Here is a 27,617-nt window from a genome sequence, read left to right as displayed (position 1 = left end):
TTACAAAAGAAAAAACTTGTATAGATAAGACAAGAACAGAATTTAATTAAATAACTTTATTGTCTAATGTTTATACTTGTTACATTGCCGTTGTAAACTACAACATAAATAATTTTTCAACAGGAATTGCTCATTTCCCCCATCTCCCGATTCCAAACACTGCTTTAGGAAGCAGGCCTCTGTCCTTCAGAATCACAAAAGCAAAGTGGACATCAAGTTTCAATGGCACAGTTTTCACAAGTACTTGTTAAATACAAAAGGTATAGGCCACCTGGTGGCATGACTGCACCTACTATGCAGGAAGCCCAGGGCTGAGAATGGAAGTGCTCTCTGGGCCTTGCACATACAGCACCCCTCACAGCAGAACCAATTCACAGGTGAGATGAGTAGCAATCTCAGGTAAAACATTTGTCCACCCTCATGGCTAGGAGTTGGGTGTCCAAGTGGAGACAACACAAATGAATAGGGATACTGAAGCACAATGATGGGGAAATGCACGTTAAAAAAGTATAAAAAGTAATTCATGTAAAATATAGATTACATACAAATTCTGTCAAGAACTTATTTAATAAGCTCAAGAATATTGGCATGTGGCAATCTGCACTCTGGTATTTTTTTCTGACTAAAAATGGGGAAATCAATTTAAGATCTTAACACTGTGTGCAAAATGTGTACTAATAATCAAACTCTTACATTTTACCATCTCACTGTAGTGTCTGAACAGCAAAGTAGATGCATTGATTTCCAGCATTACAGGCAACACTAGATCTATTTAAACAAGATAATGTAAACTTTATTCTTAAGGCAGCTGGTACTGATGCTGCACACAGGCATTGCTCAATGCCCATTATGATAATGGGACTTAGCACTTGAAAACAAAGAAAAAGAAGACAGCATTTATTGGACCGAGTGAGGCATGTTGTCAAAATACTTTCCCTTTCAAGCAAATCATGAAATATTTGGACATTTAGAAAAATAAAGCACCCACTCCTCCAACTTCAGCCTGTTCTTTTACAAATATTTCAAAATACTGATAAATAATGGTGACTGCAAGCAGGATGCCAGTGCCTGATCCAATGGCTCCAAGAAAGTCTGCTAATACTGAGAGGGCACCAATGCACAAGCCACCAAATGCAGCTGCTGTAGGGATGTACCTGAAACAGAAAGTTTTCACAATTAACCTTTTCCATCCAAGGGTCTTGTTTTGCTTGTGCTAGATCATTGTGTGTGACCAACTGAGGTAGCAACAGGAATGAGTGGATTCAGGCATTAGGAACTTCAGAGTTCCATTCCGACTCTGCCAGTGGCTACTGTGCTTTTGGTAAGTTGTCACCTATCTGTGTCAGTTTCTCCAACTATACAAAGTTAAACAAAAAATATTTTTCTACAGCACTGTGATGAGGACTAGTGTTTGTAAAAATAAATTATATATATATATATAGGAATTGGAAAAGGGCAACAAAAATGATTAGGGGTATAGAACGGCTTCTGTATGAGCTATTAATAAGACTGGAAGTTTTCAGCTTGGAAAAGAGGCGACTAAGGGGGGATGTGATAGAGGTCTATAAAATCATGGGTGGTATAGAGAAAGTAAATAAGGAAGTGTTATTTACTCCTCATAATACAAGAACAAGGGGCCACCAAATGAAATTAATAGGTAGCAGATTTAAAACAAACAAGAAAGTATTTTTTCACGCAACGCACTGTCAACCTCTGGAACTCCTTGCCAGAGGGTGTTGTGAAGGCTAGTACTATAATGGTTTTCAAAAGGGAGCTAGATAGATTCATGGAAGGTAGACCCATCAATGGCGCCCTAGCCTTTGTTTGCCAGAAGCTGGGATTGGATGACAGGGCATGGATCACTTGATGATAACCTGTTTGTTCTTTCCCTTTGGGGCACCTGCCATTGGCCACTGTCTGAGGACAGGATACTGGGCTTGATGGACCTCTGCTCTGACCCAGTATGGTCGTTCTCATGTTCTTAAAGTAGTCTGAACATATAGCATGCTACGTACGTGCTAAGTGTTGGGAGGCTAAAAAGAGACCAAAGACTACTGCTTTTCAGTAGCTAAGCATGCTATTGATTTTGGGGCAAATTCTGCCCTTGGATACAAGTGTAAAGTCCACACCTGAGGGTAAAGTTTTTCTCTAAATTTTAAGGAAACAGTTAATTGGAGTCATTTTAATGTGTGATCTTCGATAGAGCAAAAACTCACTCATACAGCAGAGTCACTCTTTAACTATTAGCAAACAAGAACATTGTTTCTTTTGCACCAGATCTCACTATGAAAGAGGGGGAAAGAGGCAAGATTACAATGAAAGTCATCAGCAAGAGGACACAGTAATTAGCTGCCAATTCCCTCCAATCAAGTACCTGCCAGCAGAAACACCCACAGATTGTGCTGCCACAGACCCAATCAGAAAAAACAAGGCTGGGGTATAACTACAAGGTTTACAAAACATACATGAACACTGTATAATGTAATTAACTAAATGCCTTCCACTCCTATTTCCAGCTCATTAATGGTGTTTACAACAATGGCAGCACCACTGAGCAATATCCAGCCTTTATCCAACGTAGTTTTCAAATATGCTTCCACACATTTGAGTATTTAATAACTACACGAACCACAGTTAAAGCATGGAAGAGACTAATGATCTTTCCAATTACTCTGAATGTAGCTTTCAACACCAATACCTTTCTAGAAAACATTCCACAACCCAACTAACTGTAATGCAAGTTGCTTACTTCAATCCTTGATTTTTAAAACACATGAGCCCATTCAGACAATGCTGCCAAATCTGCACGATGGAGGGAGCCCCTCACCCCCCCATCAGGGACAAGGCATAATGTTTGTTGCTTGGGCTCCAGTGCCACATACTGTGGAGGAAGAGCTGCTTCATGATGTCAGAGCTCTGTAGTGCTCTGGGACAGCTGGGAAATCAGGTCGTCTCCCCTTTAATAAAGCCACGCATGGGACTCATCCCAAATTCCCCCATTCTCACGTTTAAACAGGAAGCCTCCCTTCATCTATTTTTTCCCAACTCTTCCATAAACACCTTGTCCCTCCTGTCTGCCTGGGCCCTATCCTTCCCCAACTAACATGACAGCACAGTATGGAACACAGGAGGAGAGTGAAAAAGTAAGCTGCATCTGCATCTTTCACTGGGCACAAATCTGAGTGGCTTCGCAGAGGACTCCACCTTTGGTTGACCCAATGTATTAAAGGTGTTGATTACATAGTACTGTAGCGAACTGTTGCAGAGAGCCAGCATTTCCTTACCTATTAAGCTCATGAACCATCGATGTATCCCTGTGGCCTCTCATCACCATTTGCTGTTCTTTCAGTTGCTTAGCAACCTGCAGACACACATTTCTGTCAGACTTCCACAGTGTTTTATAACCAGCTGATAGTCATACAGAATAATAGCTGTAATCTGTCATCTAAATTAGAGGCAGGATTTTAAAACACAGTATTTTAGAGCAGTTATCAGAACACTTACATCTTTTGCTGATGAACCAGACACCTCAATCCATGTCTTGGAGAAGAACGCACAGGATCCCAACATAAAAATGATGTAAACAATTACATGGACAGGATCCTCAAATATAGCACCCATGGATTCTGGGGGAGATAGATAATAGCAGAGACCACCAACTGGGTAAGAGCGAGCAGGGCCACCACCACTGACATCCTACATGGGAGGAAGAAAAGGCAACTCATTATCTCTGGGACTCTCCTCACCCACTTTATGGAGGTTTCAGATTCCTTTAATTAAGACAGTAGATACATGAACTTTAAAGAAAATTAGTATTTAAACTTTCCCCTTGTTAAATACCAAAATACTTGTTATCAACGTTATTTTATAAGTGATAGATACTTACTGCCCACTGTCCTAGTAAGTTTACTAAGAAGTTGCCACTAAACCGAACAGACAACATCTGGGAAATGACATAGAGGTTTGAAACTAAGGCAGACTGAAGAATGATGGGAATGTTGGAGGTATAGAAGAGCTTGATGGGATAGCTACTGTATTGTCCACGGTATCGAGCAGACTTGATAGGTAAATCAACACGAAATCCCTAAGAGAGAATTAAGGAAGTGTTACATTTATTTCTAAACCCAAAGGCATGTCATAACAGCACTCTTAAGATACAGTATTCACTAGATAACCTAGAATGCAAGGACTGAAATAAACAGCCTTTGGACTAACTTGTTTGTTTGTTTTCCCATAATACTGAACAAAACAGTGGTCTGGAATCTTCCTTGGATTGAGCCAAATATTTACACTGTCATATTTATGCACTTAAGTCATATGACTGACTGTAACATGGCTGTCCTATTTAGTATGCCATTTCTCCTAGAATTTTCATTCACCTAAACAAACAGGTTAAAATCACTTAAGAACTTTTTTGGTCTCTTAGTAACACCTTAAATTAGTTATCATTTATGCCATTTTGCTTGACTTGGAATGTTAAAAAAATGGATGAGTTTCACGTTCTGATTTTCACTTGTTCACACAGTGCTCAATTGTTGTCCTACTTGTAATGAGGGGAATTGGATTATAAATTATTTGGGTCAGATAGAGTGTGTTTGATCAGGAGCTAGTACCATGGGGCTCCGAAACTAGTAATGTCTCTAGGTGCTACTGCAAATATAATGTTTAAGTCTGATTTAAATAAAACCTTGAGGATATTTAGAATGTCTTATTGCTGGGTTCCATAAAAACTCTTGTACACAATCCTTTCCCGCTCTAAACCCAAAAGCACCCTTTTAAAATGCACTCATTTTGTAAGTAGGATTTGGGAAAACAAAACAAAACAAAAAACTTATCAGCTTTTAATACAAAGCCTAACCAACCTCCGAAGATAGTTGCAAGCAGAGCATTCTGCTGTTTTCTGGCTTTAGCTAATCTCCTAGACTGAACAGGCACGCTATGGTTTGGGAGCCAGAGATTTCAGATTTCAGTTCTTACAGCTTGGATCACACTTATTCCACATGGGGGCATTCTTTTGAAACTGATCTCTCACAGAAACCCAATCATAAGTGTCCAATTTTTAAATTGGATCAAACATTTACATAAAAAGGCATATTGCATAGCTGGATATTTAGAGAAAACTTACAGGACAAAAGCTATGCATCGGTTCCAAGATTCTGGAACAAACTGCACCAGTTATGTCACAGAGAAGTATGGCTCTCTGGCTGAGACTGAATATATTCTTTCAAGAGCTGACCATGAAAACAAACTGTGCTGTATTAAGTGTATTCTATACACTGCAGAACCACTAAGATATGCAGCAAAATTATTTTTCGTTTCCAGCACATGAAAATACTTCAACTGAAAACATTAGTGTGTGGGGCATTTAATGGCAATGCTAAAGATCTCACAAGTAACTAATGTAATTAGTAGTAGCATTTATCACTGTTATTGTCATAGTGCCTAGGAACCCCAATTATAGACCAGGACCCCACTGCGCTAGGCACTGTACAAACAGAATCAAAATGTATCTGAATATCAGCCACAGGTCATTTTGGGTATAAAATTAAATAGCTGTAATGTCAAATGTCTGTTAGTGAAACGACAATATTAGAAAAAAAATTCTTACTTTGTTACTCCCTGAAATTATAAGACAAATACTTGTTCCATTTTAACTTTTGTAATTAGTTCTTTCAATACAAGACTAATAAATTAAGAGTCTGGATCCTTCTTCCTTTTGTAATTAAGTAATTGCCCTATAGCTGTAGATTGCACTTTTCATTTACCTGAAAATATATGACCACAGCAAACACAAATACTGTAGCAATGAGATTCATGAGATTGGGCAAGTTCTGTCGGTAGAAAGCCTCCCGCAAAGCACGGACTTTGTCAGTTCGTGTAGCCAGAAGATGGAATAATGCAATCACCGCACCCTCAAACTCCGTTCCTATATAAAGCAAACCAGAGTAAACCACTCCATCTTTCTTTCTGAATTTTAAAGTAAAAAATTTCTAATTAACAAGATCTGGTATTAATTTATATTTGAAAAAGTGCTGTAACGTGTTATGAGATATGTTGTACTGTAGTCCTATTAGAACATGTATGTCATAATGTAAGATTCCCTTTCCAGCCTGCAGAATACCTGGAGAGTCAGGACACTGCCTTTGTGATAAAACCTATTGTTCTCAACCATGTGACAAAAACAATTCCACCCCCCTTTTTTAATGGAGGGGGGGAGAAGTGGGGGAAGAAGAGAAAAGGAGAGGTAGAAAGGAGCAGCAAGCAAGCACAGTAAATAAAAATGCCAGAAATCAATCAAGGTAAAATTTGATTTAGGATTTGGAGTTTACACATAAACTATCTGATAACCTCTCAGAATAGATAGAAGCAGCATTTCTCTTTGACCCAGGCTGGTCTCACAGTGCAGCCATGGACACTGAGGGCATGATAGAGAACTGAAGGTGGGATTCCCATTCTCCAAAATGTCAAACATACTTCAGAGTGTAATGAGGAGACACTGAATACAGGAATGTCTTATTCGCACACTGTAATTGTACCACAAACTTCTCCTTTGAAAATACTAAATCCACTACCTTTTCTATGTCTGTGCACCACAGTGTGCTAAAAATAAGACGCAGGATTCAGACTAGGAAATCCAGATTCCTGAGGTGAGGAAGGATTAGGGTTATGAGAAAAAAAAATGTCTCCACTGCAACCACTAGAATTTAAAGTGGCAGAGGCAAACTTTTGGATTGTTGTTCTTGATAAAGTTACTCTTATGGATCTGGCAGTGTTTAGTCTCCATTTTTGGACAATGACTATTAAAAGCTAATCAGCACCTCACTAAACTCTGTAGTACAATAAAGTTAATTTCTAGCACGCAGCAAGTGAAACTTGTGCTGTTACAGTTATCTGTGCAATGTACCTCTGCCAGTATTAATGGTAGTGGGACTAAAGGCCTTCCAGACAATGGTTTCACAGATGTTGGTAGCAATAAAGAGGGAAATACCAGACCCCAAGCCGTAACCCTTCTGCAGCAGCTCATCTAACAGCAGCACAATCAAACCAGCAACAAACAACTGTGGGGAAAGAAATGCGAGTAAGCAGAAACAAGAATAAATCAGTCAAGAATTTAAGTATTAAAATATTATAATATGGGAGTATTCAACATTAAATGTAGATGTCCTGTTCCCTTGTAACCTCCCCCCCCCCCCCCAAACACTGATTTAAAGTCAGCAGGTCAGGAATTTAAGAGCAAGAGTCTTCTTGCTATATTTACATAACTTTTCAGTATTGACAATAATAGTCACATTGTTTAATAAATAATGTTTTCTACACAGAAGTGATGTGTTGGTTTCTTCCATTGTGCATGGACTGCTTTGATAAGATTTGCACCCTTTAATCAGAAATGTCCTAAATACAGTGTCCACTGCTTTCAAAGCCGCCTGCTCCTGTTTTAATACTTAACAGCTTTGACAAGTGGGATCAAACATGACCCACTTATCTGGAACATCTTGAGCATATTTAACCACTGCTTGTATCTTTGTCCTTCTGGGAGATTTTATGCCTTTCACGTATATGCATTACATACATTTAGGATGCGCTGTTCACAATGTTAAGAACACTTAGGAAAAGAAAAGAAACGGTTTGTTAGGGGAAGTAGGAGAAGGGTCAGGATTTTCAATCCATCTATATTGTATCTGAATGTCACAGAAGTCCTTATTCATAGAAGAATTAATTATGTACCTGAATTATGATAAGGAGACAAATTCCAGCACCCATTTCAGCAGGATCTCCATACATCCCAGTCATGACATACACAATGGCCTGCCCAATGGTTATAATCATCCCGAACACTGAAACAAAAAGAAAACAACGCTCATTTATAGACAGCTGCTGAGTTAGTATACTAAGGATGCCTCGTATCTAGCATTTTAGTTATACACATTGGTTTGCCAAGAATAGAAATGTTTAGTAATTTTAACCAGAATAATGCTCACATTTCTGGGCTCCATTGAAAAGAGCTCTGTCTTTTGGTGTATCACCAACTTCAATGATCTTGGCACCAGCTAACAGCTGCATGATCAAACCAGATGTCACAATGGGCGAGATACCCAACTCCATCAAAGTCCCTGAAGAGGAAGAAAAATTATTAAACCACATCCCAAACCCCTGCACCTCTAAGGATCAGGCCTTTAGAAAGGTTCTGACCTGCAATAATAAATAAATAAATAAACCAACCAACCAACCCACCCCTATTCTTCATATCCTTTCAGTCAAACACTTTCCAGTCTAGTGATGTTTCAAACTGCTGTCAAAGAAAAAGATCACTATCTCCTCCAAGACTGTGCTGTGTCACAATCTGAAGTTTTGAAGGCAATGTGGGAGAAATATGTGTAGGCTTTCACTTCAAACATTTCTGTGAAACAACACTACGATCCAAACCTGGCGTGTACAGAGGCTGAACAGGATATGTAGTTAGTTCTCCAGTATTTCACAATACTGAACTCTTCACAGGGGAAAGTCTTCCCCTGGATTCTCCTCTCATGTCAGCCCTATCACTCAACTGCTTAGTCCATTTTGTGGACCATCAGAAAGGTCTCAGAAGCCCACTGTGATTTATCACTCACCAGTAAGAGAATCACTGAATTTCCAGCTGAAGGTGCAGGAGGCATTTAGGAAGGCAGAATGTAATTACCCACATTCGAATTTGAATTAGAATTACACAGGATTAAATTGACACTTAAGAAACAAGTCATCTGGCTATTAAAATGTTCTGATTTTTTTATCATCTACTAGCACCATGCTCCTAGCTCTCTGCTAGGATATTGATTTAGTATCAGCTCTGAGGGTAAGATGCTACCTATTGAAACAATACCTCCTGAGATATAGATATCTGCAGTGTAGCCTGTAACAGTTCAGGGCAACTGCTCCTGAAACTACTTTTAGCCTTCCGGCTCTCCAGCTGTCAGCAATCCTGGGGAGAGTACCATGTCTCTCCCCATCCTGACCAGGGTTTTTCCAGACTGCAGTTTCCTGCTTACAGTGTGAGTTACCCAGCAAGTCAGACTGCATGAGCTGGCCTGCATTGCTTTCTCCTCCGAGGCTACACACAGCATAATTGCACACAGTTAGAAGTTACCACACAGCCCTTTCTAAGTGAGCACATTTATACTTAAGGTGAAAGTATTACAGAGAAAACATTAAAAACAATAAAAGGACCTAAACACATGCTAATAAGCTTACTAGGGATCACCCCAACTCCAACAAGGGGTCTGGCAGGTGATCAGTCCTTCAAATCCCACCACAGGGTTTTCTGGGGTTACAAGTTCATAACAGCTGTTAGCTCATTCATCCTTTCCTTTATACAGTTTGGGCCTTTGATATCATCCTCATGTCTGCCAATCACCTGTTACAAAGGTCCTCTCCTCAGGGTGAAGCTTCAAAAGGATGAGTTCTTACATAACCAGCAGGGGACATACACCTCCCCCCCAGAGATTTCCTGGGAAACCCCTTTTAACTTCGTTGTCCCAAAAATTCATTCTTCTCTGGCACATTGTGTAAAATAATCCTTTGAAGCTCATAACACTTCCCAGGGTTTACTGCATTTATAATACAGTGGATTCCAAAGCTATTAAAACATAATTCAATAAGGTCTCCCAAAGATATTGCACATTTGGTCCTAAGCCAGCATTATAAATTGTGACTTTTTGAAGGTTTATCCATCCTTCAGTGAATCATAGGGAAGTCTCTCCTTTTCGAGCATGTTGCAAGTTTAACTGTTTGGTCAAATGCTCAATGTTTCAAAGAACTAAAATTAGTATGTGGTCAGTTCCACATTTTACATTATTTTCATTGTCAGAATCTTAACTATGAGGAAGAACAAAAAAATTTACAATTTTGATTCAAATAGGTCATATCAAGTCTGTGTGTGTGTGTGTGTGTGTGTGTGTGTGTGTGTGTGTGTGTATAAAGTGATTAAAATGAGATAATATTCTGAAAAAAATATATATGCAAGCCAAATATTTACATTGCAGTATCATTTAGAGGCATCACTTGGGGCTCAGGACAGCATTAGTTCAGGCACTGTGCAAATGAGAAACAAAGACAGCCCCAACAAGTTTGATTACCCTTCTTTCACTTGCAATGAATTAATATACTGTCACACAAAACTATCAGCAAAGTTAATTTAAAAAATAATAAGGGACCTAAACTGCTGCAGACTGAGAACAGATACTGACCAACTAAAACATAACAAGAATTAGCAATAGAGACAGCATGATCTGATAGACTGAGAGAAGAACTAAGAGCTAGGAGTTCTAATCCCAGTTCTGTCACAGGTGCACTGTGATCCTGAGCAAGGCTCTTAACTTCTCTATCTTCAGTTTCCAGACCTGTGAAATTATTTGATCATCTACTCTGTAGTTGTACTGTGTGGCTTAATTCACTAGGATTTATAAATCATCCTCTACTCCAAGCATCTCAAAGTGTAAACTAGTATTATCAATAAATGGGAATCATTAATGTGCCCCATGTATTCATATGGCAGGTTACCTGTCATACATATTTGAGATACTCTTTCCAAAAGTAGAGCATCAAGCGGAATTTCATTTGCTCCTCAGATGATGCCAAATTCCTATGCTAGTTTCAAATAGAAGATACTTGTATTGGCTTTTGAAAAATGTTATGAATTTACAGTATTACATCTGTCCTAAACACTCACAAATTACTTAACTCTGACTCCTAGACTCCATGAAATCAAATATTTTAAAATCAATCTAGTGTCTATCAATTGTCAATCATACCTGTTTAAATTAATACAATACCATAGAAAAAAAGAGTGAAGAGAGCTGACTAATGTAGCTACTAACCTCTGTTTGATGCAAGAATGACTCTCATCCAATAGAAAGGATCTGCAGAGTCTGATGACATGATTCCGAACAAAGGTATCTGTAAAGATATGGGTAGTATTAAATGTCTAGACTTCTCTGTAAAGCTAGACTGCACAAAGTACAAACAAATACATACTATAAAGAGTAATTGTGAACTGCTTTCAGATTATAGATACTTTGCTTAGAATAATTTATTCCAATATTTTTCATGTTTCGGACATTAAAACCAGAGCATAAAGTTTATATGACAAGCAATATAATCCTCTGAAGAAAACCCAAAGCAGAATATGAGAGAGACATATTTAATAACCTATACAAATTAAATATGCTAGTCTTCATGTGTTACGAAGACAATAAAATAGTAAATTCTATTGGTATTTCACTGACATTTTTGCATCAGAGTGTTTGAGCTTTGGATGAATATATATAAAAAGTTTTCAGATTTGAAAATGAAAACAGAAAGCATTCAGTTGCTAACTTAACTTTACCTTTGGGTCCTAATATTGCGTTTCCTTGCAATTAAGGGATATAGCACAAAACGTAACACAAACATTTTTGCCAATGATTAATTCCCCAACCATAGAAATTAAATATTTAAAATCTTTCAACTATGAAAAGTACCATGAACTGAAACAATCATGAACTTAAGTCAATAAAAGCCAGCATGAAAATTAACTTCATCTTTCAGGTTTTGATACCATATATCAAACAGGCCAGAAGAACAGAAGAACGGCCATATTGGGTCAGACCAAAGATCCATCTAGCCCAGTAACTTGTCTTCCAACAGTGGCCAATGCCAGGTGCCCCAGAGGGAATGAACAGAACAGGTAATCATCAAGTGATCCATTCCTTGTCACCCATTCCCAGCTGCTGGCAAACAGAGGCTAGGGACACCATCCCTGCCCATCCTGGGTAATAGCCATTGATGGACCTATCCTCCACGAATTTACCTAGTTCTCTTTTGAATCCTGTTATAGACTTGGCCTTCACAACATCCTCTAGCAAGGAGATCCACAGGTTGACTGTGCGTCATGCGAAAAAATATTTCATTTTGTTTGTTTTAAACCCACTGCCTATTAATTTCATTTAGTGACCCCTAGTTCTTGTGGAGAAAGTAAATACGTGTTATTTACTCCTCATAACACGTATTTACTTTCTCCACACCAGTCATGATTTTATAGACCTCAATCATATCTCCCCTTAGTCTCTTTTCCAAACTGAAGAGTCCTAGTCTTATAAATCTCTCCTCATATGGTAGCCATTCCATACCCCATATCATTTTTGTTGCCCTTTTCTGAACCTTTTCCAATTCCAATATATCTTTTTTGAGATGAGGCGACCACATCTGCAAGCAGTATTCACGATGTGGGCCTACCATGCAATTATATAGAGGTAATATGATATTTTCTGTCATATTATCTATCCTTTTCTTAATGATTCCCAACATTCTGTTTGCTTTTTTGACTGTTGCTGCATATTGAGTGGATGTTTTCAGAGAACTATCCACAATGTCTCCAAGATCTCTTTCTTGACAGGTAAAAGCTAATTTAGACCCCAACATTTTATATGTATAACTGGGATTATGTTTTCCAATGTGAATTTCATCTGCCATTTTGTTGCCCAGTCAACCTGTTTTGAGAGAAGGCACACTCTCTCTTGCTGCTGTTTTAACAGTGCAGACCAGGAACTCTTTATGTAGGTTAGAATTTTGTTCTACTTTACCTGGAACTGTTTTTTATTGGTTCAGATTATCTTATTCTAAAAGCATCATGAACAATGATTACTCCGTTTTAACTCTACTTACTTTCCAGACTGTATGGGGAGCTCCGTTGGTTTATACACCTTCACCATGTAATGTTACTTGTTCTCTCAGTCTTGATACCATATGAATGCAGCATTTCTGCATATATAACTTGGTCCCTACAGATACTAGGAAACAGTTTTAAGTTTTGACTACAGTAGAACCTCAGAGTTATGGATACCTCAGGAATGGAGGTTATCCATAACTCTGAAATGGTCCATAACTCTCAACAAGACATTATGGACTTCAGCGGGGGAGTTGGGACTGCAGCCGCAGGGCTGGGGAATGTGGGGGGCAGGATTCAGTGAGGGGGGGATGGGGGTTGAAGGCGTCTGATCCTAGGGGCCACCAGGGCTCCTGGCGGGGGGCTCAGGGCTTCAGTCTCTCTTCTGGCTTTAGCTACAGGGAGAGCGCTGGGGCTGAAACCGGCGTTCCCCTCATAACTAAATCCCTGAGTCCCAGCAGCCCCCGCAGGGCTGAAGCCAGAAACAGAGCCACAGGGCTGAAGCCCCGAGCCCCAGCGTTCCCCCCCTCAGTCTAAAGCCCTGAGCCCAGGTGCTCCAGAGGGTCAGAAATCCTGAGCGCCACCCCCACTGGAGCCCTGACACCTCCCCCTCTGGGTCAGAAGCCCCAAGCACCACCCCTGCTGGAGCCCTGACACCTCCCCCCTCTGGGCTGCAGCCCAACCCCTCAATGGCTGAAGCCCTGACACAGTACAATATTTGCTCTTTTTTTGGGTCTGTGCTGCTGCTTGATTGAGGACTTCCGGTTTCACAGGGTGTCTGGTGGACTGGTAAGTCCATAACTCTGGTGTTCGTTATCTTTGAGGTTCCACTGTACATACAAGTTTTGCGTAATTCTCTATGATGGAGAACTGCACGCGTCATCACATCTTCTAAAGCTTAACAGATAAAAATCATCTGTTACTGATTGGTTTGTTGGTTCAGAAGTCATGCTTTTTCTCTTATGCTACTCTTTGGAAGCAGTTCTTTAACCCTTGATGAGTAGGGCCCTACCAAATTCATGGCCGTGAAAAACGCATCACAGACTGTGAAATCTGGTCTCCACCATGAAATCTGGTCTTTCGTGTACTTTTACCCTATACTATACAGATTTCATGGGGAAGACTAGTGTTTCTCAAACCGGGGATCCCAACCCAAAAGGGGATCATGGTGGGGGATCGCAAGGTTATGGTACGGGGGTCGCAGTATTGCCATCCTCACTTCTGTGCTGCCTTCAGAGCTGGTGGCCAGAGAGCAGTGGCTGCTGGCCAGGCGCCCAGCTCTGAAGGCTGTGCCTCGCGAGGAGCAGCGCAGAAGTAAGAGTGGCAATACCATACCATGCCACCCTTATTTTTGCGCTGCTGCTGGTGGCAGCAGCAGGGCTGCCTTCAGAGCTGGGCTCATGGCCAACAGCTGCCACTCTCCAGCCACCCAGCTCCAAAGGCAGCACTGCTACCAGAAGCGACGCAGAAGGGTGGCAATACCACAACCCCCTTATAATAGCCTTGAAACCCCCCACAGTCCCTTTTTGGGTCAGGAACCCTACAGTTACAACACCATGAAATATCAGATTTAAATATCTGAAATCATGACATTTATGATTTTTAAAATCCTATGACTGTGAAATTGACCAAAATGGACCATGAATTTAGTAAGGCACTATGGATGAGGTATTAGCAATTTTGGAACCTACCTCAATTATGGAAAAAATGTGTCCCAGGAATCTTGTCAGGCTGAAATCTACATTCTTCTGAACTAAACTACTTACTGACAATTCAGTCTATACTTGTTTCTTCCCTATTTTACTACTGTAATCCTTGTAAAGCTTCCACTATTCAATACACGTTTAACAGCTACATAGTGCTGAAATAGCATGTTCTTCCCTCTCAGATAAACATTTTAATCGCTCCCCAAAAGAAAACAAGTCGATTTTAAAAGACTTCCTTCGGCCTCTAAATAGCCTTTCACTGTTCGAAAACTTACAGATTGTATTGTGTGGATCACTTGACTATACACATTACTCAGTGGATCTAGAATGGTTATTTTATACACTACAATTTCAGAATCAGTGTTTTAAAGTGCAATTTAAAAGCTCTGCAAAACCATTAAAAAAAGGGTTTTAATGGCCATTTATATTAACTTTGTGCAATTTTTAGAGGAAATCAGGGGTAGGTGTGAAACCTGAAACTACTTTTAACTTCTTTTTCAAATGAGACTAGATTTCAAGTTGACAACTCCCTTCTAAGGTCTGAAAATTAGGGGGTGTAACAAGTTAATTTTTTGGGGGGAAAACAGTATGAATTTTAACAAAGGACACTTCACAAGAGCAAGTTTCATTGACAGAACTACTTAAATGTTTAATGTAAAATTATAAAATAACTTAACTGGTACAAATATACAAGGAATCCTCACTGCTCCAACATTAAAAACAAACATTATATCCTCTTTCATGTCTTAGAGAAAGGGGTGTGCATATGTGTGTGCACATGCGCATGTAAAGAGGTACATACCTGACAGCATACTAAGAAAATGAATAACGTGATAGCTGTCCATAGTACTTTCTCTCTGAACTGGATCTATAACATAGAATTTAGAAGAAGTGGATTAATCACAAACCTGTGTTAACACTACATACTAGAGATCATAATATAATAATATTCTATGACATAAAATGCTACATCATGTAGAGTTCAGAGCCAGAGTATTCAACCATAACAGTAGATTTCTAACACTGACTGACTAACACTGATTATCTGATATATCTAATGTGACAGTAGTGAAGTTCCTATGTAATAATTGAAGAATACTGATATGTAAACTAGCTGTTGAGTTACACAATCTAACTTACACTGGCATTAGTGGAATGTTTATTATACATCTATAATACAAGTATCAGAGGGGTAGCCGTGTTAGTCTGGACCTGTAAAAGCAGCAAAGAATCCTGTGGCACCTTATAGACTAACAGACGTTTTGCAGCATGAGCTTTCGTGGGTGAATACCCACTTCTTCGGATGCAAGACATCCCTTGCATCCGAAGAAGTGGGTATTCACCCACAAAAGCTCATGCTGCAAAACGTCTGTTAGTCTATAAGGTGCCACAGGATTCTTTGCTGCATCTATAATACATTAATTCAAGAGGGACTGGGACAGAAAAGCAACACAATGGCCTCAAAAAAACATCCCAGGACACACCTCCCAGAACATACCTGAAAAACAATGGGGAAAATTATTAGTTTCAAAGATCCTACCATCTTTTCCAATAGTTTAGGGTAGTCCTCCATCTTTTTTGCACTCATATTTTAAGGCACCTCCTGTGATAACTAAAATCCATTTTCCCTCTGGCTCTACAAGACTATGGTGACACTTCAGTATCAAAGAAAACACAGCTTTGTATCATCCAGTACACCCTTAAGCCACAAAAGAAAGAAAAGTTTCTTTAGCTGTGGTCTGACACTAAAGGAAAAAGGAAATGAACTTTGAGGCCACAGGCCAGACACAGAAAAAGGTCATCCAGGTACTATCGCCTGAAACAACCACCAGTATTGAAATAACATGCAGTTATCTGATCAGATATGCCTGGACACTTCATTCCTTTGACATTTTCTCACCTACAGTTGGTGCAAAATGAGTGACTTAAGTGTCCTCCTCACAGTATTTTCAGTCTGGTCAAGTTCTTAGTTTAGAAAACATCCTGTTCAAACAGATTTTAACTATGCATACCAGGGGAATATGAACCACAGCTATCTGTTTACAACTAGTAGTAATTACTTCCAATATTAACATATCCAACCAAGACTCACAGACGATGCTTTTTCATAAGAGAGAAAAGCAAAGAAAGAGAAAAGCACATTTCTTGCTCTCATGGAATACAATGGGAAAACTGATTTAAAAGGCAGGAGGATTGGTTGCAACTTTCACACATATTAGAAACTGATCAATGACCTGGAAGAAAACAAAATCCTTACTGATAAAGTTTGCAGATGACACAAAGATTGAGGGTAGTAAATAATGAAGAGGCACTGATACAGAACAATCTGGATCACTGGCCCAGCTTGACAAAGCCCTGGATGGGATGATTTAGTTGGGGTTAGTCCTGCTTTGAGGAGGGGGTGGGACTAGATGACCTCCTGAAGTATCTTCCAATCCTAATCTTGTATGATTCTATGATACTTGGCAAACTGGATGAGGGTAAACAATATGTATTTTAATGCGGTCAAATGTAAAATTCTACATCTAGGAGCAAAGAAACGTAGGCCATATTTACCAGATGGGAGACTCTATTCTGGGAACCAAGACTTGGGGGTCATAGTGCTAATGTTGTGGCCAAAAGGGTAAATACAACCATTGGTTATATAAACAGGGGAATACTGAGTACGGGTAGGGAGGTTATATTACCTCTTATTTGACACGGGTGTGACCCCTACTGGAATACTGCATCCTGTTCAGGTGTCCACAATGCAAGCAGGATGTTGATAAATTCAAGAGGGTTCAGAGAAAAGAGTCATGAGAATTATTAAAGGAAAACATGCCTTATAAGTGAGAGACTCAAGGAGTTTGATCTGCTTTGCTTAAAAAACTGAATTTAAGGGTTGATTTGATCAACTTGATAATAGAAGGTGTCAGATTCAGTCAAGTGCCCCCTCTCTGACACGCATTAGACTGCTGAGAGGGAACCCAGCCGCTGAGTTCCTGGACATTTTAAGCCTCCAGTGCCCAGCCATTGCTACAGTCTTAGAGTCCCTAGGAACACTCTTGGAACACAGACCCTCTGTGACACTGCATGCCAAATTATTCATAGTGATGTTATCATGATACGATTATGGCATAATTCTTATGTATTTTATGCAAGATAAGTCATGTGAGGTGTCATATAATTTGCTGAATATGATTATCCTATTTGTATGCATATATCATTTTTGTTTCTGAAGTTATGAATGTTGACTATGTAACTGTATTTCAAATGGAGTTACATCTGGGTAACGCCCACTATACAAGATGCTTTCAGTCTAGACAGTGGGTGGGGAAGGGCCTATTCAGGGCAATGGGCCATTAGGAAAAAAAACAATAGGCCTTAGGAGACGCTGATCTCCCACCTGGGGAGCCGTCCTGAAAACACTACAGCTAGCTTCCGAGTGATGGCTGCTATGACTCTACAGGATATGTGATGAGACCACATGTCTCTAGACTTCATCTTGGGATGCCAGTATTTTTCCATGGACTGGTCTGGGAACCAAGCTTTGAAAGAAAGAGTTCCCGCCATATGTAAAAGCTATATAAGGCAGGGAGTGACATCATTTGGTGTTCTTCACTCCTCACCCAAGAAGACTCCTGGAAACACCTGAGGGACAAAGACTGAACTGGGGGAAGGGCTGGGCCCAGGCTAAAGGGATTTCTAGCCTGTGAATGAAACACCCGGGGATTCCAAGCTGTAAAGCAAGTGCAGCTTGGCCCTTAAGAATCTGCAGCCTGCTTGTACCATCTCCTAGGGTGAGAATCTGCTATTCACATCCAATCTATTTAGTATATTAAGCTTAGTTTGCATTTTTTGTTTATTTGCTAGGTAAGCTGCTTTGATCTGTTTGCTATCACTTAAAATCTATCTTCTGTAGTTAATAAACGTGTTTTTGCTTTATCTAAACCAGTGAGTTGGAGTGAAATGGGTGGGAATCATAACTCAGGGGCAAAGGCTGTTGCATATTCTTCTCCACATTGAGGGAGGGGGCAAATTTTATGATCTTATGCTTACAGTTCCCTGTACAGCGCAAGACAGTATAATTTTGGATTTATGCTCCAGAGGGGGTGCACACCTGGGGAGCTGGGAGTTGCCTTAACTGTAGCTTTCCTATGCAGGGTCTAGTCAGACAGCCTGCATGTAACTGCAGCTGGGTATGGCCCTACCTGTATGTATGCTGGTACAAGTGCAGGCTGGAGGGCTCTGTAGCTTGTCACAGCAGTACAGTGTGAGAAGGAGCCCAGGATCAGGGGGCTCAGTGGTACCCCAGCTCCCAAGACTGCACCCCAGGGGTTCCATCCTAATAGCTGGAACCCACTGTCCAGCCCTTGGGCTCAGTACAGATCATTTATACTCCCTCATAGCTTAAATACACCCACTCCTAGAATTACACCCAAAGGTGAGAGACTTCTGGTTTACCTATTCCAAGGGCCAAGTGGTAAGTGTACAACACACACAGACACTGACAATTTGCATATTCTGTGTGAGATTATGAAGTCTTTGCAAGCACCTATATCAGAGTGCGCGCTCCATTTGATTGTAAGGCTGGTCTTACCACCTTTACATTCCCACTGTCTTTTAACCTCCATCTTGAACTATAATTCCTGAGATGTGTTGGCATGCGGCTATCAACAGACTTGTTAAATTTTGAGGATTGTCCATCTACATGACAAAGAGATGGCTGCTGCCCAGGGCAAACCATTTTTTCAAGTCTGAACTCAAAGGCAGAGGTAGTCTGGCCACAAACCTGGTAAGGGTTTCTGGTCACCTGTTGAGGGGCACACCCAACAGAATAGACTGGAAGATTATAAAAAAAGGAGCATCTTTGGTGACAATTTTCTCCAGCTCAAGAGGAGGGAGAAGCAATCCAACATATAGGGCGCTGATGAGGCTAGGGAACCTGACTACCTCCCTGAATACTGAGGAACCACAAGGACTCCCTAGGGAAAGGTGAGCTAGAGAGAGACGCTGCTAAATTATCTGTACTCGCATGCTTTATCTGTTAAGTAAAAGAGCAATGGTATTAGATCCTGTACAAAGTGTCTGTTATCTGCTTTATACTTGCCACAGGCCTCCTTGCACAGTTAAACAATAACCCAGAAGGCTCACACCTTTGGGTGGAGTTCTGGAAGTGGGTATGCTTAACGTATGGAGCAGTCTGAATGGTCGGCACTGAGCCCAGGGGCTAAACAACTGATTCCAGCTCTCAGGAGGGGGTGCTAGACAGAAGGTTTGCACCCCAAGAGCATACTTAAGGACCCCAAGGATGGGTATTGGCTCAGCTCTATTCAGGCTCTGGAGGCTTAAAATACCCAGGGACCCAGTGGTTGAGTCCCCTCACAACTGTCTACTGAGTGGGGACATATGACAGAGGGCTCTTCAGCCTAACAGATACAGGTATAACAAGATCCATTGGCTGGAAGTTGAAGCTAGACAAATTCAGACTAGAACTAAGGTGCAAAATTTTAACAGGGATAGTAATTAACCACTGGAACAATTTACCAAGGGTTGTGTGAATTCCCCATGACTGGAAATTTTAAAATTAACATGAGATGTTTTTCTAAAAGATATGCCATAGTTCAGACAGGAATTAATTTGGGGAAGTCTCAGATGATCACAATGGTCCCTATAATAATCTATGAATTAACCAATACAAACAAAAATCAAATGCAGCACTAACCTTTCTTTCAGGCTTCTGGATTTCAGGTAAAACTGCACAGAAAGGCTTAATAACTTCTAAAAATTTAACTGTTTAAAGAAAAAAATAAATAAAATAAGTTTTTCAAGCAGAATAATAGTGAACGGTTACTTATTACGGCACTCACTTTCTTACCTAAGATTCAGCCCTTTAAATATGCACATTAACTACTTGTCTGACATTCAAAAAAATGAGTTTCATGAATCAATTCATACTCTTACCACTCCCTGCAAATTCATGACTTGCATTGATCCGAAGACAGAACATGGCAAAAGTTTGAGATGGAATTTAATGGTTATCACTAAGAAGGTCGGTCTTTTCCTTCACATTAGGCTTGGTGTCATTTTTATACACTCATGAAAGGAAGTATTATATATAATAATGACAGTGAGCTGGAACTTAAACATTAACTGAAGATGAATCTCTGCTGTCTTTCTAAGTTAGGTAAATACAGAGACAAGATGTTGATTTATAACAACACTAAAATATGCATAGGGAAAAAATCATCCTAAATCATATAACAGAATGGAATTTCCCAAAGTAGTTACTTAAAAGAAACACCTGTGATTTTAAGCCCTCTAAAATACTAGATGTAATCAGAGCAGTGTGGGATTTTAGTTCCTGTAACATTTGATGTGGTTCTGCCTAATATTTCTATCTGAGAAAGAGTGAACAAGTTAGATAGTATGAGCCCTTTAACTGGAACAAATTCCAGAGCAAAGAATGATTATTTTTTTTTGGCCTCCAAAGTATGTGCATTATAACAAGACACATTAGGTATAAATATCAGCAAAGATCCAGTCACCAATCCACCCACCCATAAATATGCAGGCAGAACTGAGATGATCCCTTTTCTTATTTTCTAATCTATTGGGCTATACTTTTACACTTTAATACTTGGTACCATGAAATAATAAGACAGATCATTAAAAAAGATGTTTTGTTTATAAAGCTGAAATGATTCCATTGTTGGTAAACTAAAGCCAGAAAATCCTAAAAAATCCAACAGATTAGCTGGATTATTTTGGCCTGATAGCGAACAGAAATTTGGAAATTAAACAGTCAGAATGAGATTTCAATTTTCGAACCATATTCTTCTCTCAATTTGTTGCTTCAGCGTGTTCAGTGCATACAAACACACAATACACATAGAGTGAGGCCACAGCTCCCATACAGGAGATCTCAGCCAGTCTTATTGTACAGGCATGGTGTCACTATGGCAGGCATGGCCCCACTGGCCATGGGTGGCACTTCAGCAGGCAAGGGCAAAGCCTCACTCAGGCTAGTGTGGTCAAAGCCTCCTGACCTGCGGAGAACAAGCAAGTTGGACAAACCCACAGAAAGATCCACAGACCTGATGGTTCGTTTTTCCTTGCCTGGGGCAGGAATGTTCCATCGGCATATTCCCCAGTGGGTTAGCCAGGCAAAGTCATGCCCTCATGGGCCTGGTGACCCACACCTTCTCCCAGCATATTCTACAGTCACCCCTGGGCCAATCCTCCCATACCTCCCTTATAAGTCACAGTCTCATCACCCTCTCCTGTCGCAACTCCCCTGTACCATCTCCCTGCAGCCAAGGCTTGTTCCTCCCTCTGGATTGCCCCATGCGCCTCATCCTAGTATCGCTGTCGTCCTAGTGTCTGTCAGTCTGCCCCCTTCCGGTCATCCCATGCCCTCGGCCCAGTGTCCCTCGCTCAGCTCGCCCCAGACGCCCAGCCCGGGGAGCTGTCCCGTCCGTCCCCGCCTCAGGTCGCCCCAGACGCCCAGCCCGGGGAGCTGTCCCGTCCGTCCCCGCCTCAGGTCGCCCCAGACGCCCAGCCCGGTGCCCGCGCCCCCCCATAGCCCCTGCCCCCAGCCTCCTCTGTCACCGCCTCTCGGTTCCCGCTTCTCCGCCCGATACTCACTGCCCATGGCGGCGGGGGCCGCCCGGCCTGGCCGAGGGGAGTCCGGGCTTCCCCTCCCCCTGCAGCCTCCTCCTCGCTCCGAGGCGCCGGCCGCTGCCAGTCACGTGACTGGCGGCCTGTTCCGCGACGCAGGGACCTTCCCACTACCGGTCCGGTAACGGATCAGGCAGCGCCGTGGCCACCCACTTGCTCAGCAGTGTCCGTGTGGGAATCTGGGGGCGGTGCGGGACCCGGGACAACAGGCACCATTCCCCTTTCCGGGAGGGGCCCTTCGCCCCGCGAAAACGACCCCATTCCTTGACCCGTGAAGCGGACCAGGGCAGATGGCTCAGGCGCGGGGAAGTCGCCTAAACATGTAAAAGGACCCAAAGCGTCACCCCCGGCGGCTGAGCCGCAGCGGGTCAGAGGTCAAGGTCTGCGCCCCCTTCAGGCGGGGACGTGAGGTTCCCGTTTAACTTTGACCCCAGAACGAGCCCCACCCCCCCCCGTCCTGGTTCCCGCCGGAGCTCGCTCGCTCGCTCTCCCCGCCACCGCGGCCCCGGCGCTGGAGGAGTCCTGTGCCCCCGCTCGCCCCTCCCCCCCCGTGCGCGCCCCTAGGGCCCGATCGGGGGGAGGCTGGAGAGGCACCAACCGCCCCCCCCCCAGGTCAGGGGGCCGGGGGAGACGTTGATATTTAGCCTTGACGCGTCACCCGAAGCCGTTCACACCGAGACCTCCCGGCCTGTGCCCCCCTGCAGAAGGCTGGCCCTGGGGTGGGTGTGCGAGGCTGGGGCACAGGGGAGCCGGGCTCAGGTCCCTGCTCTGCCGCAGCCGCCCGCGAGGAGCATGGACTGCACGGGGGGTGCTGTGAGAATAAATACAGTAGAGAGCGCTGGCTGTCTGCGCACTCCCGGCGGGGGTGATGCCCCTGCTCAGGTAGCATCCCCCCACTGGCTCTTATTGAGGTAGGAGAGAGATAAATAGCAGCATCAGCACAGTTTTAAGGGCGGGAGCTACCTACACAGCCCGGCTCAACCATACCATACAGTTAAACCGCTATGTATCAAGTATCAGAGGGGTAGCCGTGTTAGTCTGGATCTGTAAAAGCAGCAAAGAATCCTGTGGCACCTTATAGACTAACAGACGCTTTGCAGCATGAGCTTTCGTGGGTGAATACCCACTTCGTCGGATACAAGTCGCTATGTATATTCGCATTAGCTCAGGAGATGTAGGCTAGGTATACCCGAGCCGGGGGTCATAGCTCTAGCTAGAGACAGCCCCTGTTCTAGAGTTAAGGTGCAGATGATGATGGTGTTTCTGTGCTCTAATGAAACCTGGTTGTAAGGGTAGAGTCTCTTCCTCAAACCTTGCTGTCATAACAAGCACGAGACTTGCTTTCTTTCAAGAAAAAGAACAGGAGTTCTCTGAAACCTTTCTTTCAACAGGGACCAAGAATTTTTCAGCACTAGCCTGTGGCTGGTGGAGTTTCTAGACCTACCTCAACTTCCTGCTGTTTGGATTCCTGCTACAAAATTAAGGAAATACAATACAACCCACCCCCCCTGTCATTTCCTGCTTGGAAACACAAATCCAGCTATTACTCCTCCTACTTTAAGGGATATAAGAGCAAAAGTGCCAAACTTCCATTGAATTTTAACATGCAGGAGCCTAACCCTAGGCTTCTTTAAAAAAAACAAACCTAGCCTCCATGCTATTGCACAATAGCAGGATCTGCAAACTCTTTTTGCTGTGGCCACAAAACACTCCTTTCTCCAATCTTCATTGCATTCAGTGTCATTCTGAAAGTGGCTCCTTACAGCCATAGCTACACTTAATGGGGGGTGGTAGGGGCAGGTACAGGAGGGCTTGAAAATCCCACACAACTCAGCCACCGTGAAAAGGAAGAAAAGGGTTAAACATTTTAACTACAAAAAGCATAAATAATTAGGGCAGAGCTAGAATGTGACAAAGAACAAATAGGCTCAAGTTTAATTCAAAGACAGGATTCCAGCAGATGCAAATGGGCATAATAGGACAAAATATACATATAAATTGACAAGTAATTTGTGAGGGGGGAAAAGGAGTTGTATTTCATTCTCTCCTCTTATTTTGGAGTCTCTTTGGTCAAACTGAGCTTTTCAAGGAAGAGAGAGTTGTCTTTTTATGTGGTTGTAGAGTGCTAATATGTAACAGTGCCTACACAGGTTTAAACACAACTATCAACCTACATCACCGCTCTAAAGCTTCAGTACTACCCCTACCATATGAAGTCAAACAGGGATAGAAAATAAGAGCATATCCTCTTCATTCCCCTGAAATGGACAGAACTAAAATTTCTGGGAGGAAAGTATAGGAAGATGGTCAATAAACAGAGACTGTTCCCCCAAGGAGAAGTGTAGGGACTTAGGCATAGCTCTGGGTTTAGACTTTATGCACGCAACTGTCTGCAAGTTTGTCATTGACAAGACATCACTGTCAACTTGGTAGAGGAAGGAGATTATGTAGAGCCCACTTTTTGGGGGAGGGAAGGGGGAGAAAGACAAGTGCTATACTGATGCAGTATTAAATAGAGGAGAGCAAAGACAGCAGGGGAGTAAGGGGTAATATACCACAGGGTTGAACTCTGAAGTGCCCCCAATTCAAATAGGGTTTGTTGAGTGAAGGCAGTAGGTTAGTACACACTGCATTCGGTCCCAGCTGTGGACAATGAGTAGATGCCAGCAGACTACATAACACTGGAGACTCACTGGTCCAGCTAGGACTTCCTGTTTTTTCTTGGAGCTCATTTACTAAGAGATGCCTAAAGTTCTCCAGAACCTAACAGATAGAATGTAAAGAATGCTAGATATGGCTGCTTATACTGACTATTATAACTAGCAGAAGTTTGAGATCTGCTGTTGCAATACTACTCTATGCAGCATACCTAAAGAAGACCAGAAAGGCCAATGCTAGTGTTGCTATTAACCTCAGGAAAATGCCACACAATGTTCCACAAGTACTCCCCCTGGAAGACAAAGTGTCACATAAGCTCCTGCAGCACTCTGTCAGCCAAAGTAACATGGTAAGCAACTGTTGACAAAGGTATAGTCTGGACACAAATTCCAGCATACTATTCTCTGCCTTGCTACAGACTCCCTCTGTGGAGTTAGGCAGGGTCACTTAACTTCTATGAAATGGAAGAATAAACCTGCCTCATACAGGAGTGTTCTGAAAATTAGTTTGTGACGCTTGTTTAAGATAAATGCAATTTCATTTTAAAAATCAAATGTGACTACTTATGTTAGTGCCCACCAGTGTAACGGCTCCAAAATCTAGTCCACTGAACAGAAAAAAAAGTTTCAGTGAAAACAAAAAAAAAGTTTAAATCTAAATCCCTGCCTGGAGCTGTTAACCTCTCCCCACCATGTGTATCTTAGCCCTACAGAGCATCTTCCAAGGGCTTGGGTGGCAAGTGTACAATGGAGGATCACCCCACTACCCACATGAAAAGGGTGAGATCCATGTGCAGATTTGGGGATTATGATCTGGTCCAACATCTCTTATGTTTGTGTGCACTTTATACTTAGTACATAAGATGTCACTGATTGAAGATTTCTCTCCATGTCCTAGGAGCTCACTTAATGTATTTTTCAGTAGAAATTCTCTTCATTTCTGAAAAACATTTCTACTGGAAAAAAAAATGTTAAAATGAACTTCTTATGCAAATGTCATAACTTATGTCACAGTACTGAAGAGCTCAACAAAATAGTACAATAGCATTATTTATGTGACAGTTTTCTAAGTGCCAGCCAAAAAAGCGAAAGGAGGTCATTTAACCTTTACATTAAAAAATAACTGCTGTATTCAATGTTCCAAATGCTAGATATCAAATAATCCAATTTAAACTTGTATTACACTGCATGTATTTCTGCCATTCAAATCTTTTTCAAAAGCTAAGACAAGAGTTAAACTAATGAACTGCAGCAACATTTCTCATCCACTAAGAACAGACAGCTGCATGTTAGAGATGTGTTATCTCAGATTGCAATAGTTACAGAATTCAGCATAGAAAAGGGCTTGGAAATGGAAATATAGGGTGAAAAATTAATATTGTATTACAGTAATACATGCACTAAATGTCTGATGTTTCATATTCAAGAGTGTTGGGATATGAGCAACAGCAATGAACAAGGTAAACAGCCATTTTGATACATCACATCTCAGAAAGCAATGGTTAATTCTTTAAAAATGGGTGAGTGAATTTTTTGTTGAAGAAAGGTGCTGGTTTCATAGTCCTGGAGGCTAGAGCTCTCTGTTTATCCTCAGAATAAACACAACATAGGCAGCCAGCACTGCCATTTTCCCCATACACTGCCCAGCCATTGTGCTTCAACCCTGACAGAGAGGCGTTGCTCAGGGGTGAGAAGATAGTTGTGTCCATGGCTCATTCAATTCTCAGCTGAAATTGTCAATCAGGGAACCTAAGTGTGGTGGTATTTTCCCCCCACCTCTGCCCACTCAGAGAGAAAGGGACCGAGACCCATCAAACCTGGTTCTCAAAGACCAATGAAAAACACTTTATTGTTATAGAAATGCCATTGTTGAAGGCATTATTCAATTCTTAAACATCCACTGAGGTTTAAAAATCTAAATTTAAAGTCAAGGGAAAGCTTCCCAGAAATGAACAATATCAAAGAACTATGGATTTGTACTGCTATGTGGGATAATGCTTTATAAATGAAACATTTGATTTCCCAGTTAACTGACTCATCTCACTGCAGATCTGTTTTTATATAATAATAATAATAATAATAATAAAAAAACAAAAATACAAAAAAGGACAGTGAGCATTATCCTCTGCGTAATACACACAGGCTGAGGTCATTATGGGTTTTGTTACATCCGTACATTTAAAGAACTGTCTGCTCTTTCCAGAACAGTTCCTGATTTGTTCTTCCTTTTTAGGATGAAAAGGCCAAGGTGTTTTCCTTGTAAGGAGTTTACAAATATTATAAGAAACTGGTTTCCAAGTAGAGAGGCCTTAGACAAAAGTTTTGGCAAGGAGGTCTTCCTGTTGCTGCTGGTGTAGTGTTCCAATGCCCACTGCTGGGGCTGGTAAGGGAGGTCTACTCACAAGATGGAGCTGCAATTAAAGTTCAAGAAGTTGGGGGGGGGGGTGATTTAGACTGATGTCTGATTAAGATTTATTTTATTCATTTAAACTAACATGATTCTATGCCATTATCACCATGGCACTTTAATGCCTCAAAATAAATGAAATACAAACACTGGATCCTCGAGTCCCACATATACATGATTCAGGAAGCTATTGCTGTTCTTCTACTAATCAAAAAGTATCTGCTTCACCCTAACTCAACAATGGGATGACTGCCTGAGTAAACTATGCCCCCCAAGACTAAAATATTAAAGGTGACAATCCACCCCAAGGAGATTTCACAGTGGAGAACCCATAAGGTCCTGAAAAGTTCAGTTCCAAGAATGAGAGCAAAAGCGCCTCAGCAGATCTTAACCACTCCACCCGCTCCTTCCATCGTTTGCTCTCCCTCACCCTCACTCACTTTCACCAGGCTGGGGCAGGGGTGCGGGCTCTGGCCTGGGGCTGTGAGGTTCGGAGTATGGGAGGGGGCTCT

The 27,617-nt window shown here is 41.7% G+C and overlaps 2 protein-coding genes across 3 annotated transcripts in view; both read right to left on the bottom strand.

Annotated features, from left to right (window-relative positions):
* Positions 1-41: 41 nt before the first annotated feature.
* SEC61A2 (SEC61 translocon subunit alpha 2) lies at positions 42-22,403 on the bottom strand. 2 transcript variants are annotated; one of them, XM_044998009.1, is made up of 12 exons: positions 22,009-22,403; positions 20,087-20,154; positions 15,185-15,250; positions 10,851-10,929; positions 7,980-8,111; positions 7,726-7,835; positions 6,905-7,058; positions 5,766-5,926; positions 3,887-4,084; positions 3,505-3,696; positions 3,285-3,361; positions 42-1,154 (listed from the first exon to the last, which is right to left on the bottom strand). In XM_044998009.1, the coding sequence occupies exons 1-12, from the start codon at positions 22,013-22,015 to the stop codon at positions 968-970; spliced, it is 1,431 nt and encodes a 476-aa protein (XP_044853944.1). In that variant the 5' UTR covers positions 22,016-22,403; the 3' UTR covers positions 42-967. The 2 variants fall into 2 exon arrangements, with proteins under 2 accessions (XP_044853944.1, XP_044853954.1); XM_044998019.1 differs by lacking the exon at positions 22,009-22,403 and adding an exon at positions 21,459-21,598.
* A 1,547-nt stretch (positions 22,404-23,950) lies between these two features.
* DHTKD1 (dehydrogenase E1 and transketolase domain containing 1) overlaps positions 23,951-27,617 on the bottom strand; it is a 42,586-nt gene continuing 38,919 nt past the window's right edge. The window contains exon 17 of the mRNA XM_045029037.1: positions 23,951-27,109. Coding sequence (XP_044884972.1) covers positions 27,008-27,109 — 102 coding nt within the window. The 3' untranslated portion in view covers positions 23,951-27,007. The remainder of the gene's footprint in view (positions 27,110-27,617) is intronic.

Source organism: Mauremys mutica, chromosome 1 (genome assembly GCF_020497125.1).
Source record: "Mauremys mutica isolate MM-2020 ecotype Southern chromosome 1, ASM2049712v1, whole genome shotgun sequence".
Lineage (NCBI taxonomy): Eukaryota > Metazoa > Chordata > Testudines > Geoemydidae > Mauremys > Mauremys mutica.
This window is presented reverse-complemented; position numbering and strand designations above follow the sequence as displayed.